The sequence below is a fragment of the Tamandua tetradactyla genome, chromosome X, assembly GCF_023851605.1.
Source record: "Tamandua tetradactyla isolate mTamTet1 chromosome X, mTamTet1.pri, whole genome shotgun sequence".
Taxonomy (NCBI): Eukaryota; Metazoa; Chordata; class Mammalia; order Pilosa; family Myrmecophagidae; genus Tamandua; species Tamandua tetradactyla.
The window spans coordinates 65532124-65546460 of record NC_135353.1 but is presented as its reverse complement, the minus strand read 5'-3'; the positions used below and the strand labels follow the sequence as shown (position 1 = coordinate 65546460).

General features: G+C 35.6%; 1 protein-coding gene and 1 pseudogene across 2 annotated transcripts in view; one reads left to right on the top strand and one right to left on the bottom strand.

The window, feature by feature from the left end:
* Nucleotides 1-999: 999 nt before the first annotated feature.
* The window catches only part of RNF128 (ring finger protein 128), a 171900-nt gene continuing 158562 nt past the window's right edge, over nucleotides 1000-14337 (top strand). The window contains exon 1 of one of the 2 annotated variants that reach the window (XM_077144919.1): nucleotides 1000-1634. In XM_077144919.1, coding sequence (XP_077001034.1) covers nucleotides 1232-1634 — 403 coding nt within the window. In that variant the 5' untranslated portion in view covers nucleotides 1000-1231. The remainder of the gene's footprint in view (nucleotides 1635-14337) is intronic. The other variant, XM_077144920.1, reaches the window with a different exon arrangement.
* Nucleotides 5370-5468, bottom strand: LOC143672320 (U6 spliceosomal RNA; annotated as a pseudogene).

The following is a 14337-nucleotide window of genomic DNA, read 5'->3' as shown; positions in this document are numbered from 1 at the left end:
GCAGAATAAGCATATTCATGAAGTCAGAGATTAGAATACAGGTTACCAGGGGCCAAATGGGGGATGGCAATGGGGAGTTAATGTTTAATTGATATGGAATTTCTGTTTGGGGTGATGGAAAAGTTTTGGTAATGGATGATGGGGCTAGAGGCACCACTTTGCATTTGTAACTAACACCACTGAATTGTATATTTGTCAAGGGAAATAAAGGGAAACTTTAGGTTGTATATGTTAGCACACCAACACACACGCTCACACACACACAACCCCTGGAACTGTACAACACAATATAAATGGTGTGCTAAAGTTAATAACATAATTATAATAATATTGTTTCATGAATTATAACAAATACACCACACTAATGCAAAATCTTAATAGTGAAACCTGTGCTTGTGAGAGGGAGGTATATATATATATATATGAAATGTTGTACTTCCTGCACAATGTTTCTATAAATCTACAACTACTCTAATTAAAAAAAAAAACATGAGGAGAAAACTAATGGAATGCAGCAACTCAGGTATCACTCAATCAACAAATATTTGAGTGCCTACCATGGGCAAGGATCTCTTTAGCCACTGAAATATGTTTACTTTTTAACAAACACACGGTGGCAGAGCATACTCCTTGGGGAGCCAGTTAAGAAAAACTCCACAAAGAAATAAGAGGGTAAAAGTCTGTAAAATCAATTCTATTAATGCCAAAGCAATTAAAATTACAAATCTTAACTTACTCCTGGCTGAACTTGTTGATGGCATATTTCAGCAGGCACTGGAAAACAGGTTTTATGTTTTAGATATTCCAAGAGAGGTGACTTTCAGCCATGTCACGTGCAATTCCCAAGAGTCCAGTTCCTCATTCCAATCCACTCCATGTTTATGAAAGTGCATTAGCTGAAACAGTAAGAAGGAAAAAAATCCAGTGTAGGAGGTTATCCAATCCTGATAAGTTGACATGTAGAATAAAGTTGACTTATTTATTGCTAAGGTAGTCCTGGTTAAGGGTTACATGTTTGTACAGTTTGAGGAGGGGCAGGCAAAGGAGAATTTAGATAACTAAAGTTAAACACACCTGATGAATTCAGAGCTTATGTTGCTTGAGGTGAGATCAGTTACCTACTTGCAACTGAAATTTCAAACTTCTGCTTAGCAGGGATGAGTGGACAATGGTGACTGATAGCTTGAAATATCAGCAGACATCTTAAATTTTATGTTCAAATGAATGAGCAATGATCCAGGAGAGTAAGTTCAGTTTTTTTTGGCTTCTCATAACTACCATTTTATTTAAGATTACAGCATCTTTTTCAATGAATGCCTATGTGACTGTGACTTATTACAATGAAACCAGCAACTACACTACAACAGAGAAATGTGAATGTGGAGTTTATGGACTAGCCTCACCAGTGGTTAATGCTATGGGGATGGTGGGCATTCCTAAGAACAGTAACTACCAAGCTTGTGACTACAACACTGAGTTTACTAATACTAAGAAGCCCTGGATTGCACTAATAGAAAGAGGTAATTGTACGTTTTCAGAAAAAATTCAGGCAGCAGGCAGAAGAAATGCTGATGCTGTTGTGATTTACAATGTTCCAGAGACTGGCAATCAAACAATACAGATGGCAAATTTTGGTAAGTAATAATCAATTCCCCAAGAGGTTAATGTCTTTGTTTATCATAAAATGGTATTTCCATCTAGAATTACCCTAACACCTGGCAATGAGATTGTAAAATGATTTTACTTGAGATTTTTTGCTTTGCACTTCTTGGAATTACTTTACTATTGCTTTATATCTGAAATTAATGTGTTTCAAGAACAATAACAACTTGTAGTAATGTATTCTTTCAGGGTTTTTTAGTGCTATTAGTTTTCTCACGGTGTGTTATATAATCACTTTTCAATAAACTGTCTCTATCTGTAAACATTTAAAGGAAGATAATATTTAAAGTTATTATTTTGTACTTTTCAGTTTCTCATGCAAATATAGTTGTATGTATTCAAATACGCAGTAGCTGAAAAACTGATTCATTATAATGTTTAAATAATAGCATATTGTAAGTGTGCAAAATGCTTACAGAATAAGACTTCAACTCTATGCCATAAGCATGTAAGATTTCAATATATTTGTTAGACTGATACTTAAAAATGTACTATGTAGGAGGTGTTATCCATTGAAAAGGGTATGGCAGAAATGGATTATGTCATTTATATCAAAAGTAAAGATTTCCCTTAAAAATATCTACTTATGACTTCTTAAGGAAATAAAATCATCCAACTTATTAATTTTGTAAGAAGAATTTACTTCTGAGAATTATGAGTTTTATTTAATTTTATTTTGTAAAAATGTGGCTTTCCAAGTAAATGTTTTTTTTTAAATCAGTGAAGAAGTAGACTACTTACCCAAATTTTCTATGTTGTTGATATGTACTTTTGCTCCAGCTTTGACAAAAGAAAAAAATAGGAATAATTTCAAAGACAAGAGCTGACAATAAATGAGTATAATATTTGTCTAATTGTTGCTATCACCTCGGAATTTGGCCTTTATGATGATTAATGCAAACGAAATAAAAAGATTCCAGAATTGTTAGGGGAAAAAATAATATTTGTCTTAATAACAGTAGAGTGTTTGGATCACTACAGATTTTACACATAGAAAATGGCATTTTAGTACTAATGTTTGAAAAAATAAGCTGCTTGTGCCTCTAGGTACTGAAAAACCAGGTAAGATGGTCATTCAACAATTCAAAACTATTGTTGATGTACAAAACTCTATTTTCTACCTTTTTTAATACATCCTGGACAGTGCCAGAATTCATGCATTTATCTTTTTTTTTTCCTTTTCGTACTAAGACCATTTCATAAGCATTCCCTACACATTCCTATACTCTTATGTGGTGACTTTCATTTTCAAAGAAATAAAATATTGCAGGTTTCTGATGAAAATTAGCAATTAAATATGTTCTAAGGAATTTATTTTCTTTATGTTTAATTTAGATTCTGAGCACTCTAGGTTTCCTTTTCCATGGATGATCACAATCTGCTTGTTCGCACCCATACTATTTTTAAGGTATAAACAGTACAGAACTAAATAGTAGCTCTGTTTTCAAAACTTGCTTTGCAACCTTTAGTAGGAGCCAATATCTAGGAGAGTGTAGGTACCCAACCAATGAATTTAGAAGATTTATCAAAAGTAACTTAAAGTGAATCTCAACCAAAGGCAAGTGCACAAAAGGCATAATTTGAATATGTGGCTCTGAACAAAGTTCAAAAAGAAGGCAGTTAAAAGTTATCATTCATTATACACCTCCAATATAATCAAGGAGATGTAATCAAAAGCAGGTTTTAAGCTACAACATTACCCTGTCTTTAAAACAAACACACTGAAAAAGATTATGTTAGGCTAACACAATGATAATAATTGGAATAGTTAACACTTGTTGACATTTAATATATGCCAGACACTATTCTGGGAATGTAATTAATTATTTAATGAATAATGATCTTTAATATTGAATCATCTCAACCCTACAGAATTAATATTGTGGATTTAGAGTTTTGCAGTTTAAGACCTGTCAACAAGTATGTCATTGGATTCCTTTCTTTCTTTCTGGAAATTTCCCTTATGTAGAAACTAGTATATGACGCAGTTGACAAACATAATGAAGCAAGTGTAGATATATGATCATTAAGGACTGAGTCATTATTTTATAACATAAGTCAACATTTTGTTTGTTTTTGGTATCTTTTTATTAGCGTTTTGTTTCATTTGGGCATGAAGGGTGGGGACAACTTCTCCTCCTCCTCCCTTCCTCCAAGAGCTAATGGCTTCTCCTTCCCTCCCCTCATATTTTATCACCTCTAAAAACTACCTTTTCAGAAAACCACACTCTAGCCCCCTCAGGCCCATAGCACCCTTCAACTCTTCCCTGGCTCTCACTACGTCTTCATTCCTTCAGTTCCATTTTTTCATGCTTAACCTTAGTAGTCGTTTCACAAAGCTATGCCTCTTTATTTTTTACTGAAGCCCATGCCCTCCAGCCTAAGATCATAAGAAATACACCTGTAGTTTAAAAAGTTAGGTTTATTACTTATTGCAGTGAGGGAGAACTCATACCATGGGAAAACATGGGGCACCTCTGTAGAAGGGGGTTAGAAATGACTTACAGGATTTGAACTTGCTTTAGGTGATTTGGGGGAGTGTTTAAGGAAGTTGACCAGTGACCAACAGTTCAGTTTGCCTGAGATTCAGAAAAAATTTCTGTGCATACTAGGATGAGCTGCTCACTCTAGAGCAACCTTTTTCTGGATTTGTATGCTGTCAGGAAGTGGAGGTAATTCTGTGATTGGGTATCTTAATAAATCTTATCTAGAAGGGAAGACTAACCAGACACTAAAGCTTTAATGAAAAAACAACAGCCAAAAAAAAAAAAAAACCCAAAAATAGTCATTCATATTAGTCAGAATGGGGGATGTTTGGTCATTTTTATGGTTTGGACAATGTTAATATTGTGACTGTGTTCAGATATGGCTATGGAGAGGTCTTGTTTTTCAAGTTACAGAGTGGCCTTGTCTAATGCTGATGTCCTGTGAGATTGTTTATGCTCAACAGGAGAACAGCAAAGCCCAATTTATAATGCCATGTCAGGTCCCAGGTGACAGGGGCTGCTTTTCTTTTTCTCATTGACAACCCACTATGCCTTCTCCCTTACTAGTATGCAAATATCTTCCTTACACCGTGTTTTTTTTACATATCTGTGCCTCCCGATCTGCCATATAGGCTGCCTTCAAGAGTCCCCAACAAGCCTATGGGATATTTCTGCACCCCATGCTTCCTGTGACTTCTTGATGTGGTAAATAATGTCCTTACTCCTGGGCCGAGTCTATGAATAGCCTCTCTACTAGCAGGATTCTTTTTCAGAAAGGGACAACTTTAGCTTGAGAAGAGCTGTGTGCACAGTAAGTAACTTCTCTTTAAAAAAAAAATGCAATTTTATTGAGATATATTATATAGTCACATACCACAGAATCATCCAAATTATTCAATCAGTGCTTCCAGTATCATCATATAGCTATGATTGGTCATCACAATTGATTTTTGAACATTTTCATTATCCAAAAAAATTAAAATAAGAATAAAAGTAAATATTAAAGTGAAAAAGAATACCCAAAACATCCGATACCCCCTATTATTTATTTATTTTCTTGTCTTTTTTTTCTCTTACTCATCTGTCCATATACTGAATAAAGGAGTGTCAGTCACAAGATTTTAACAATCACATGGTCATGCCTTAAAAGCTCTATAATCATTCGATCATCTTCAAGAATCAAGGCTACTGGATTATAGTTCAACAGTTTCAGGTATTTCCAAAAATATGGAAGACTTCACGAATTTGCATTCATCCTTGTGCAAGGGCCATACTAATCTCTGCATCGTTACAACTTTAGTATATGTGCTGCCAAAGCAAGCAGTAATTATGTAACTTCTTAACAACCCTTTCCAAATGCTGCAGAGATAGACATTTGTGCTGGTTTGGATCTGCTGTGGACTCCAGAAAGGCCACGCACTTTAATTCTCATCAAATATTGTTGGATGGGAGCTTTTTTATTATTGCCATGGAGATGTGACCTACCCAATTGTGGGTGGTAACTTTTGATTAGACAGGTTCCATGGAGATGTGTCTCCACTCATTCAAGGTGGAGTTGTTTACTGGAGCCCTTTAAGAGGGAACCATTTTGGAAAAAGCTTTAGAGCCTACACAGCCAGAGATCTTTGGAGATGAAGAAGAAAAACATCCCAAGGGGAGCTTTCATGAACCAAGAAGCTGGGAGAGAAAGCTAGCAGATACCACCATGTTCACCATGTGCCTTTCCAGTTGAGGAAGAAACCTGAACTTCATAGGCCTTTCTTGAGTGAAGGCAACCTCTTGTTGGTGCCTTAATTTGGACGTTTTCATAGTCTTGTTTTAATTTGGACATTTTCAATGGTCTTAGAACTGTAAACTTGCAACTTAATAAATTTCCCTTTCTAAAAGCCATTCCATTTCTGGTATATCGCATTCTGGCAGCTTGCAAACTAGAACACTGTCCAATTATTTTCCAGAAGTTCAAGAAAAGTCAGGAGTCCTGTGCAACCAAGCAGAAAATTCAGAACATTTTAAGTAATTGGTTGCTGTTCTGACAGTTTGTGAAAGTTAAATATGCTATTTATAGGTAAATTGCCTTAGGAAATACTTAAATTTGAATGTAGCTTATATCAGCAAAGTAAAAAATTTGGGAGGAATAAAGTTCTTACTTTTTATTATTTTCATTGTGTCCAACGAAATGGATGAAGTATGCACCATTTCAGAATATCCCAAACTCACAAATTCCTCTAGAACAGTTATGTCCATGGAAAGGTGGGGTTAATTCAGAACAGCAAATTCACATGATTTAAAAAAAAATGTTTTCTGTTAAAAAAAAATAAAGGAAATAAAAGCATAGTATATAAATGAAGTGAGATGATAATTAACTCTTCAATGAGAATTGGATTCAGATATATGCATAAAGAAGAGCTAGAATTCAAGTAAACAAAGCAGTTTCACTACAAATGAATCTCAAATCTGTCCAGTTTTATCCATTTCCAAGACATCATCCTCTCTTAGAACTCTGCCATAACCGCCTAACTGATCTCTCTGCTTCTCTTGTTCCCTTTCAAACCCACTCCCCACATTGAAACCAAAGTGGCATCTTAGAAAAGACAAATCACACTGTTTAAAATCTTTCAGTGGCTTCCCACTGCACTTAGGGTAAATTCAAACTCCTTCCCAGGTCCTTACCCAGTCCTGAATCACCTAGCTCCTGCCAACCACTCTGACCTCATCTCCTAGCACTCCCCATTGTCAGTCTGCCCCTGCCCCCGCCCCATCCCCAGCCACCTCCCACTCACAGAACTTTAGCCACACTGGGCTTCTTTCTCAATTCCACTGAACTCTTTCCTGCCCTAAAGCCTGAAAGTAAGTCTTGATAGCCTCCCCCATTCTTCCTCTCCACACCTCATTAAACCTAAAGTCCAATTAATTATACTTCTAAGCATTTCTTAAATCCATCCACTTTTTTGCATCTCTGCTGCTTCCATGCAAGCCAAGCCAACATCATCTCTTACCTGAATCACTGCAAGAGGCTCCCAATGAATATCCATCCCCACTACAGAGTCTTATCTTTCACACAGCAGCCAGAGTGATCTTGTGGAAAAATATAATTCAGATAATGTCACTTCATGCTTTAAAGAGTCCCGATTATAATAAATTCCAAGCTTCATGCCCTGGCCTACAAAGGCCTTATATAATCTGATCTTATCACATGCCTTTCTCCCCCACATCACCATGCCCCACCCACTCTGGTTTTCTTTATGTTTCTTAGCCAAGAGATATATGTGCACACTTCCACTTGCTGTTCCCTCTGCCTAACACATTTCTTTTTCATATTTTCACACAGTCCTGCCTCCAAAATATAACCATGTCTACTATCTCTAGTCCAGTTTAAGCTACCATCATCTCTCAAATGGAATACTGTAAATAGCCTCTAAACTAGGCTTCCTACTTCTACTCTTGTTTTCTATCCCAAATATTCTCTACATAGCAGCAGAGTGATATTTTAAAAGTACAGGTCAGATAATATCACTCCCCTTCTCAAAGTCTATTATTCTTCAAATAAAATCTAAACTTTACCAATCGTAAAAAGGCTTGCATAATGTGGCTTCTGCCAACTTCTCCAACCTAACAATGCCACTGTGTCCCTCCCTCACAATGTTTTAACCACCATGTTTCTACACAAGAAGGTTTTTCTGCATAAGACCCTTTTAACTCGCTTTTCTACCCACCACTACCATCACTATCACACATAATAAGTTTGCTAAATCCCAGTTTGAATGTTTCTTCTAAGAGATATCCCTTAACCATACCCACATTATTTGCCATTAAAACCCACTGCACATTTCTGTTGAAAGTCTTATAATTTATAACTATTTTGCTTATTTGCTTATGTGTCTCTCCCATTAGACTGTAAGTCCCGGGAGACCATGTCTATGATGTTTACTTTTGTATTCATTTTGTTGAGCATAGTGCATGGTCTTAAGTAGTTGCTGAATGAATGAAGGTTTAAGAAACTAGGAAACAATTCCTCTTTCTTTTGTGGGGGTGGTGGTGGTGGTGCACGGTCTGGGAATTGAACTCAGGTTCTCCTGCATGGAAGGTGAGTATTCTACCACTGAACCACCTTTTTCCATAATTTCATATATAAAAAGGAATTGTTTCAGTGGTAGATGAATTCAACAAATGATTAAATAGTTTCATTTTAAATTGTTTTTATTTTTACTTTACAAGTAGTAAATTGACACATTCTCTTTGTTAAGAAAAAGAACACTAAAAATATACCTAGAGCTCCCATGGACTACCACCCCCAATCCCAGTGCCCTCCCAAGAGATAACCGCTGCTAATTATTTGTTAAGTATATAATCTTCCATACTTTTTCTATTCATTCCCATAATATAGAAAATATATGGTCACTTGTTTTATATTTATCATTAATGAAGTTATTTTGTATCTTTCATCACTCAACAATAGGAATTGGAGATATTTCCATGTCAGTAGATTTAGATTTAAATCATTCCTTTTAACCACTACAAAATATCCCATAGTATACATGCACAGGTTAACCACTCTTCTACTCAGTTACATTTAGTTGTTTTCAACTCTTCTCTTACAAACAATACTTCAATGAATGCAATTCTTGTTGATATATAAGGAAGGTAGTGATATTGTTATTGTATCACTGTTGTTTTTTTTGCTCTAATCTTTAGTTTATTTCTAAAAAAAATTTTGCTCTCACTATTGATTTTGATCTTGCATCTGACCATATTATTGAACCCTTATTAATTTTTTTCTTCAATTATTTTTTATTGAGATAAAATCATCTGAAGTGTACAGTCAGTAGTTCACAGTATCATCATAAAGCTGTGCATTCATCATTACAATTGATTAACATTTTCATTACTCCAAAACCATAAACTTAAGAATAAAAATAAAAGTAAAAAAGAACACCCAAAATACACCATAGCTGCCATACCCCCATTGGTTTTCTTTTTTTTTTTTTTTTTGCCTTTTTTTTCTTACTCATCTGTCCATAACTGGATAAAGGGAGTGTCAGTCACAAGGTTTTCACACTTATATATTCACACCTTACAAGCTCTATAGTTATTCAGTCATCTTCAAGAATCAAGGCTATTGGATTAGAATTCAACAATTTCTAGCTGCTCTAATACACCAAAAAATGAAAGGGAATATCTATATACTGCATAAGAATAACCTTCAGAAAGATATCATGATCTATTTGAAATCTCTCAGCCATTGAAACTTGATTTTGATTCCGTTCTCTTCCCCCTTTTGGTCAAGAAGCCATTCTCATTCCCATGATGCCAAGGCCAGGCTCAACACTGGGAATCATGTCCTATGTTGCCAGGACTTTTACACACCTGGGAGTCATGCCCCATGTAGGGGGGGAGAGCTGTGAGTTCACCTACCTATTTGGTTTAGAGAGGTATATCTGAGCCACAAAAGAAGTTCTCTGTGGGTGACTCATAGACATAATCATATGTAGGCTTAACTTCTCCTTGCATGAATAAGCTTCATTAAAGGCAAGCTCCAGGATCAAGGCTTCTTTGGTCTCACACAGAAGTTGAAGTTTTAAAGTATAGTCGAGATCATCCTTTACCCTGTATTCTGATTTACCTTAGTCCCCATCCAGATGAGCTTCATTCATATCTCTAATTGCAGTCTGATCAGTTTTTCAGTGTTTTTAACAGTTGCTGTATAGGGTAGCACTGACTTTCATAGCTATAGAAATCTAGCTCTGTGTCTCAGGTGTCACACAAATACATAAAGTTTCATGGAACTAACAGGTTATACACAAACAGTTCAGCATCTCAGAATTTAGAAATAACAATTACAACTCAGAAATAGATGCAAATGATGTAAGAGCTTACAATCTAGTTTGCACATTATAGTTAGTCCATATTAGTGAGGCGTTATAATATTGGTCTTTTCGTTTCTGGCTTATTTTACTCAATTTGATGGTTTCAAAGTTCATTCACCTAGTTGCATGCCTTACAACTTTATTCCTTCTTGCAGCCTCTCAATAGTCCATTGTATGTATGCACCATAGTTCTCCCTTCCAGTCTTCAGTGATACTACCATTAGGTTACCTCCATCCATTACAATTCTAAACACTGCCACAATCAACAGCAGTGTGCACATGTCCATACGTGTCCCAACTCTCAGTCTTCTAGCTATATACCTAGCAATGGGGTTGCAGATCATATGGCAACCCCACCCCTAGCCTCCTGTGGAACCACCACACTGCCGTCCAGAGGGGCTGCACCTCTCAGCTTCCCTACGAATAGTAAATAGGCACATCTCTTTCTCCAATTTTCTCTAGCACTTGTTTCTCTCTGTTCGTTTTTAAACAATTTTATTCACACATCATACAATCCAACCTAAGTAAAAAATCAATAATTCCTGGTATAATCACATAGCCATGGCTTCACCACCACAATCTACATAAGGACATTTCCATTTATTCTGCAATGACTCCTATCCCCCTCCCCCATATCCCCTGCTTACTGACATTCAGCTTTGGCTTATTGCCTTTGTTACATCAAATGGATGCATATTACAATTATACTGTTAATGTTAGACCCTAGTAAGCATCGATTGTATTTTTTCTTATATACCAACCCATTTTCAACGCCTTGGATTGTTGACATTCATTTGTTCTCCCTCATGCAAAAATATTCTTATATTTGTATATTTAATCATTATCATAGTTTACTCTAGGTATTTCTAAGATACGTTGTACCAGTCTTTATCCTCTATCTATTCTTCTGGTGTCATACCTGCCCTCAGCCCTCCTTCCTCAACGATATTCATACTCAGCTTTGTTCAGTATATTTACAACATTGTGCTACCATCAGATAGTATTGTGCTATCCATTTTTAGATCTTTACAATCAATCCTGTTGAAGATCCTGTACTCCTTCAACATCAAATGCCCAATCTCTACCCTCTTTCTATCTCCGGATAACCTGTATTCTCAACTTTAGCTCTCAAAGTTCACTCATTAATGTTAGTTCATATTAGTAAGACCATACAGTATGTGCCCCTTTGTTTCTGGCTAATTTCATTCAGCATAACGTCCTTAAGGTTCATCCATATTATTACATGCATCCTGATTTTGTTCTTACAGCTGCATAATATTCCATAGTATGTATATACTACAGTTTGTTTAGCCCTGCATCCATTGATAGCATTTGGGCTGTTCTCCATTACTTGGTAATCATGAATAAAGTTGCTATAAACATTGATGTGCAAATGTCCGTTTGTGTCCTTGCCTTCATTTCTTCCAAATATATACCTAGTAATAGGATTGCTGGATCATACGGCAATTCAATACTTAGCTTCCTGAGGAACCACAAACTGCTGTTCAAAGTGGTTGCACCATTTTACATTCTCCAAAACATTGAATAAATGTGCCTCTTCCTCCCCATCCTCCCCTTGTTCCAGTTGTTTATATATATATATATATATATATATAATGGCCATTCTAGTAGGTGTGAGATATCTCACTGAGATTTTGGTTTGTATTTCCCTAATAGCCAGTGACTTCGAGCATCTTTTCACGTGCCTTTTAGCCATTTGTAGTTCCTCTTCTGAGAAGTGTCTGTTCATGTCTTTAGCCCATATTTTCATTGGGTTGTTTGTCTTTTTTTTCTTGAGTTGTAGGATCTCTTTATATATTCTGGTTTAATACCCTTATCTGATATGTGGTTTCCAAATGTCTCCTATTGCCCAGGCTACCTTCTTACTTACCTGACAAAGTCCTTTGATGTACAAAAGTGTTCGCTTTTGAAGAGATTCCATTAATCAAGTTCTTCTTTCATTACTTGCACTTTAGGTGTAAGGTTAGGAAATCAGTACCTACCACAAAAACCTTAAGATATTTCCTTACATTTTCTTCTAAATGTTTAATAGTCTTAGCTCTAATGTTTAGGTCTTTGATCCATTTTGAGTTAATTTTTGTATAAGGTGTAAAATAGAGGTCCTCTTTCATTTTTTTGAATATGGATAGCCAGTTCTCCAAGCACCATTTGTGGAAGAGGCTACTCTGTCTCAGCTGAGTTGACTTGATTGCCTTATCAAAGATCAATTGGTTGCAGATGTGAGGGTCCATCTTTGAAAACTCAATTCAATTACAATGGTCAGGACACCTACCTTCATGCCAGTATCATGCTGCTTTGACAACCGTACCTTTATAATATGCTTTAAACTCAGGTAGTGTGAGACCTCCAAATTCATTTTTGTTTCTCAAGATATTTTTAGCTATTCAGGGCACCCTACTCTTCCAAATAAATTTGATTATTGCTTTTTCTATTTATGTGAAGTAAGTTGTTGGGATTTTAATTCATATTGCTTTGAATCTATAAATCATTAGGCAGAATTGCCATCTTAACTATATTTAATCATTCAATTCATGAACACAGTATGTCCTTCCATTTATTTATGTCTTCCTTGATTTCTTTTGGCAAAGTCCTGTAGTTTTCCGTGTATAGGTCTTTTACGTCCTTGGACAAATTTATTTCTGTATGTTTGATTCTTTTGGTTGTTATTGTAAATTGAACTTTTTTCTTGATTTCCTCCTCAGATTGTTCATTGCTGGTATACAGGAACACTACTGACTTTTGCATGTTGATCCTATATCCTGCTACTTTGCTGTACTTGTTTATTACCTCTAGTAGCTTTAATATAAATCTTTCAGGATTTTATATATGCAGGATTATGTCATCTGCAAACAGTGAAAGCTTTAGATTTTCCTTTCCAATGTGGATGCCTTTTATTTCTTTTTCTTGACTAATTGCTCTAGCTAGAACTTTCAGCACAATGTTGAATAACAATGGTGACAATGGGCATCCTTGTCTTGTACCTGATCTTAGAGGAAAAACTTTCAGTCTTTTCCCATTGAGTGTGATGTTAGCTGTGGGTTTTTCATATATTCCCTTTATTATGTTGATGAAGTCTCCTTCTATTCCTATCCTTCAAAATGTTTTCATTAAGAAAGGATGTTGAATTTTATCAAATGCCTTTTCTTCATCAATTGAGATGATCATGTGGATTTTTTCTCTTTAACTTATCAATGTGGTGTACTACATTAATTTATTTTCTTGTGTTGAACCACCCTGGTATATCTGGAATAAAACCCATTTGGTCATGGTGTATAATTCTCTTAATACTGTTGAATTAGATTTCAAGTATTTTGTTGAGGATTTTTGCATCTGCATTCATTAAAGAGATTTGTGTATAATTTTCTTTTCTTGTAGTATCTTTGTTTGGCTTTGGTGTTAGGGTGATATTGTCTTCATAGAATGAGTTAGGTAGCTTTCCCTGTTCAGTTTTCTTGAGGAGTTTCAGCAGGATGGGTACTAATTCTTTCTTGAATGTCTGGTAGAATTCACATGTGAAGCCATCTCGTCCTGGACTTTTCTTTTTGGGGAAGCTTTTTGGTGACTGATCCAATCTCTTTACTGGTGATTGCTTTGTTGAGGTCTTCTATTTCTTCTTGAGTCAATGTTGGATTCTCTTGATTTTCTAGGAAGTTGCTGATTTCGTCCGAGTTGTCTAGCTTTGTTAGTATATGGTTGGTCATATTACTCTTCATTATCTCCTTTATTTCTCTGAAGTCAGTAGTTTAGCTCCCCCTCCCATTTCTGATTTTATTTATTTGCATTCTCTCTCATTTGTTTCTTTGTCGGCCTAGGTAAGGGTCCATCTATTTTATTGACTTTCTCAAAGGAACAACTTCTGGTTTAATGGATTTTCTTTATGTTTTCATGTTCTCAATTTCATTTTTTTTCTGCTCTAATCTTTGTTATTTATATATTTACTTTTGATTTGGGGCTAGTTTGCTGTTCTTTCTCTAGTTCATCCAGGTGAGCAGATAATCCCTCAATTTTTGCTCTTTTCTTTTTAATATAGGTATTTAGGGCAATAATTTCACTCTCAACACTGCCTTTGCTGCCTCCCATAGATTTTGATATGTTGACATATTTTGATATATTCTCATTTTCATTTGCCTTGATATATTTATTGATTTCTCTTGCAATTTTTTCCTTGACCATTGATTGCTTAAGAGTGTGTTGCTGGTTAATGAACCTTGAGAGCTGTATGTTGAATGAAATGTCAGGAACAAAAAGACAATTATTATCATGCTTCAATCATATGGACTAACTATAATATAAAAATTCAGTGA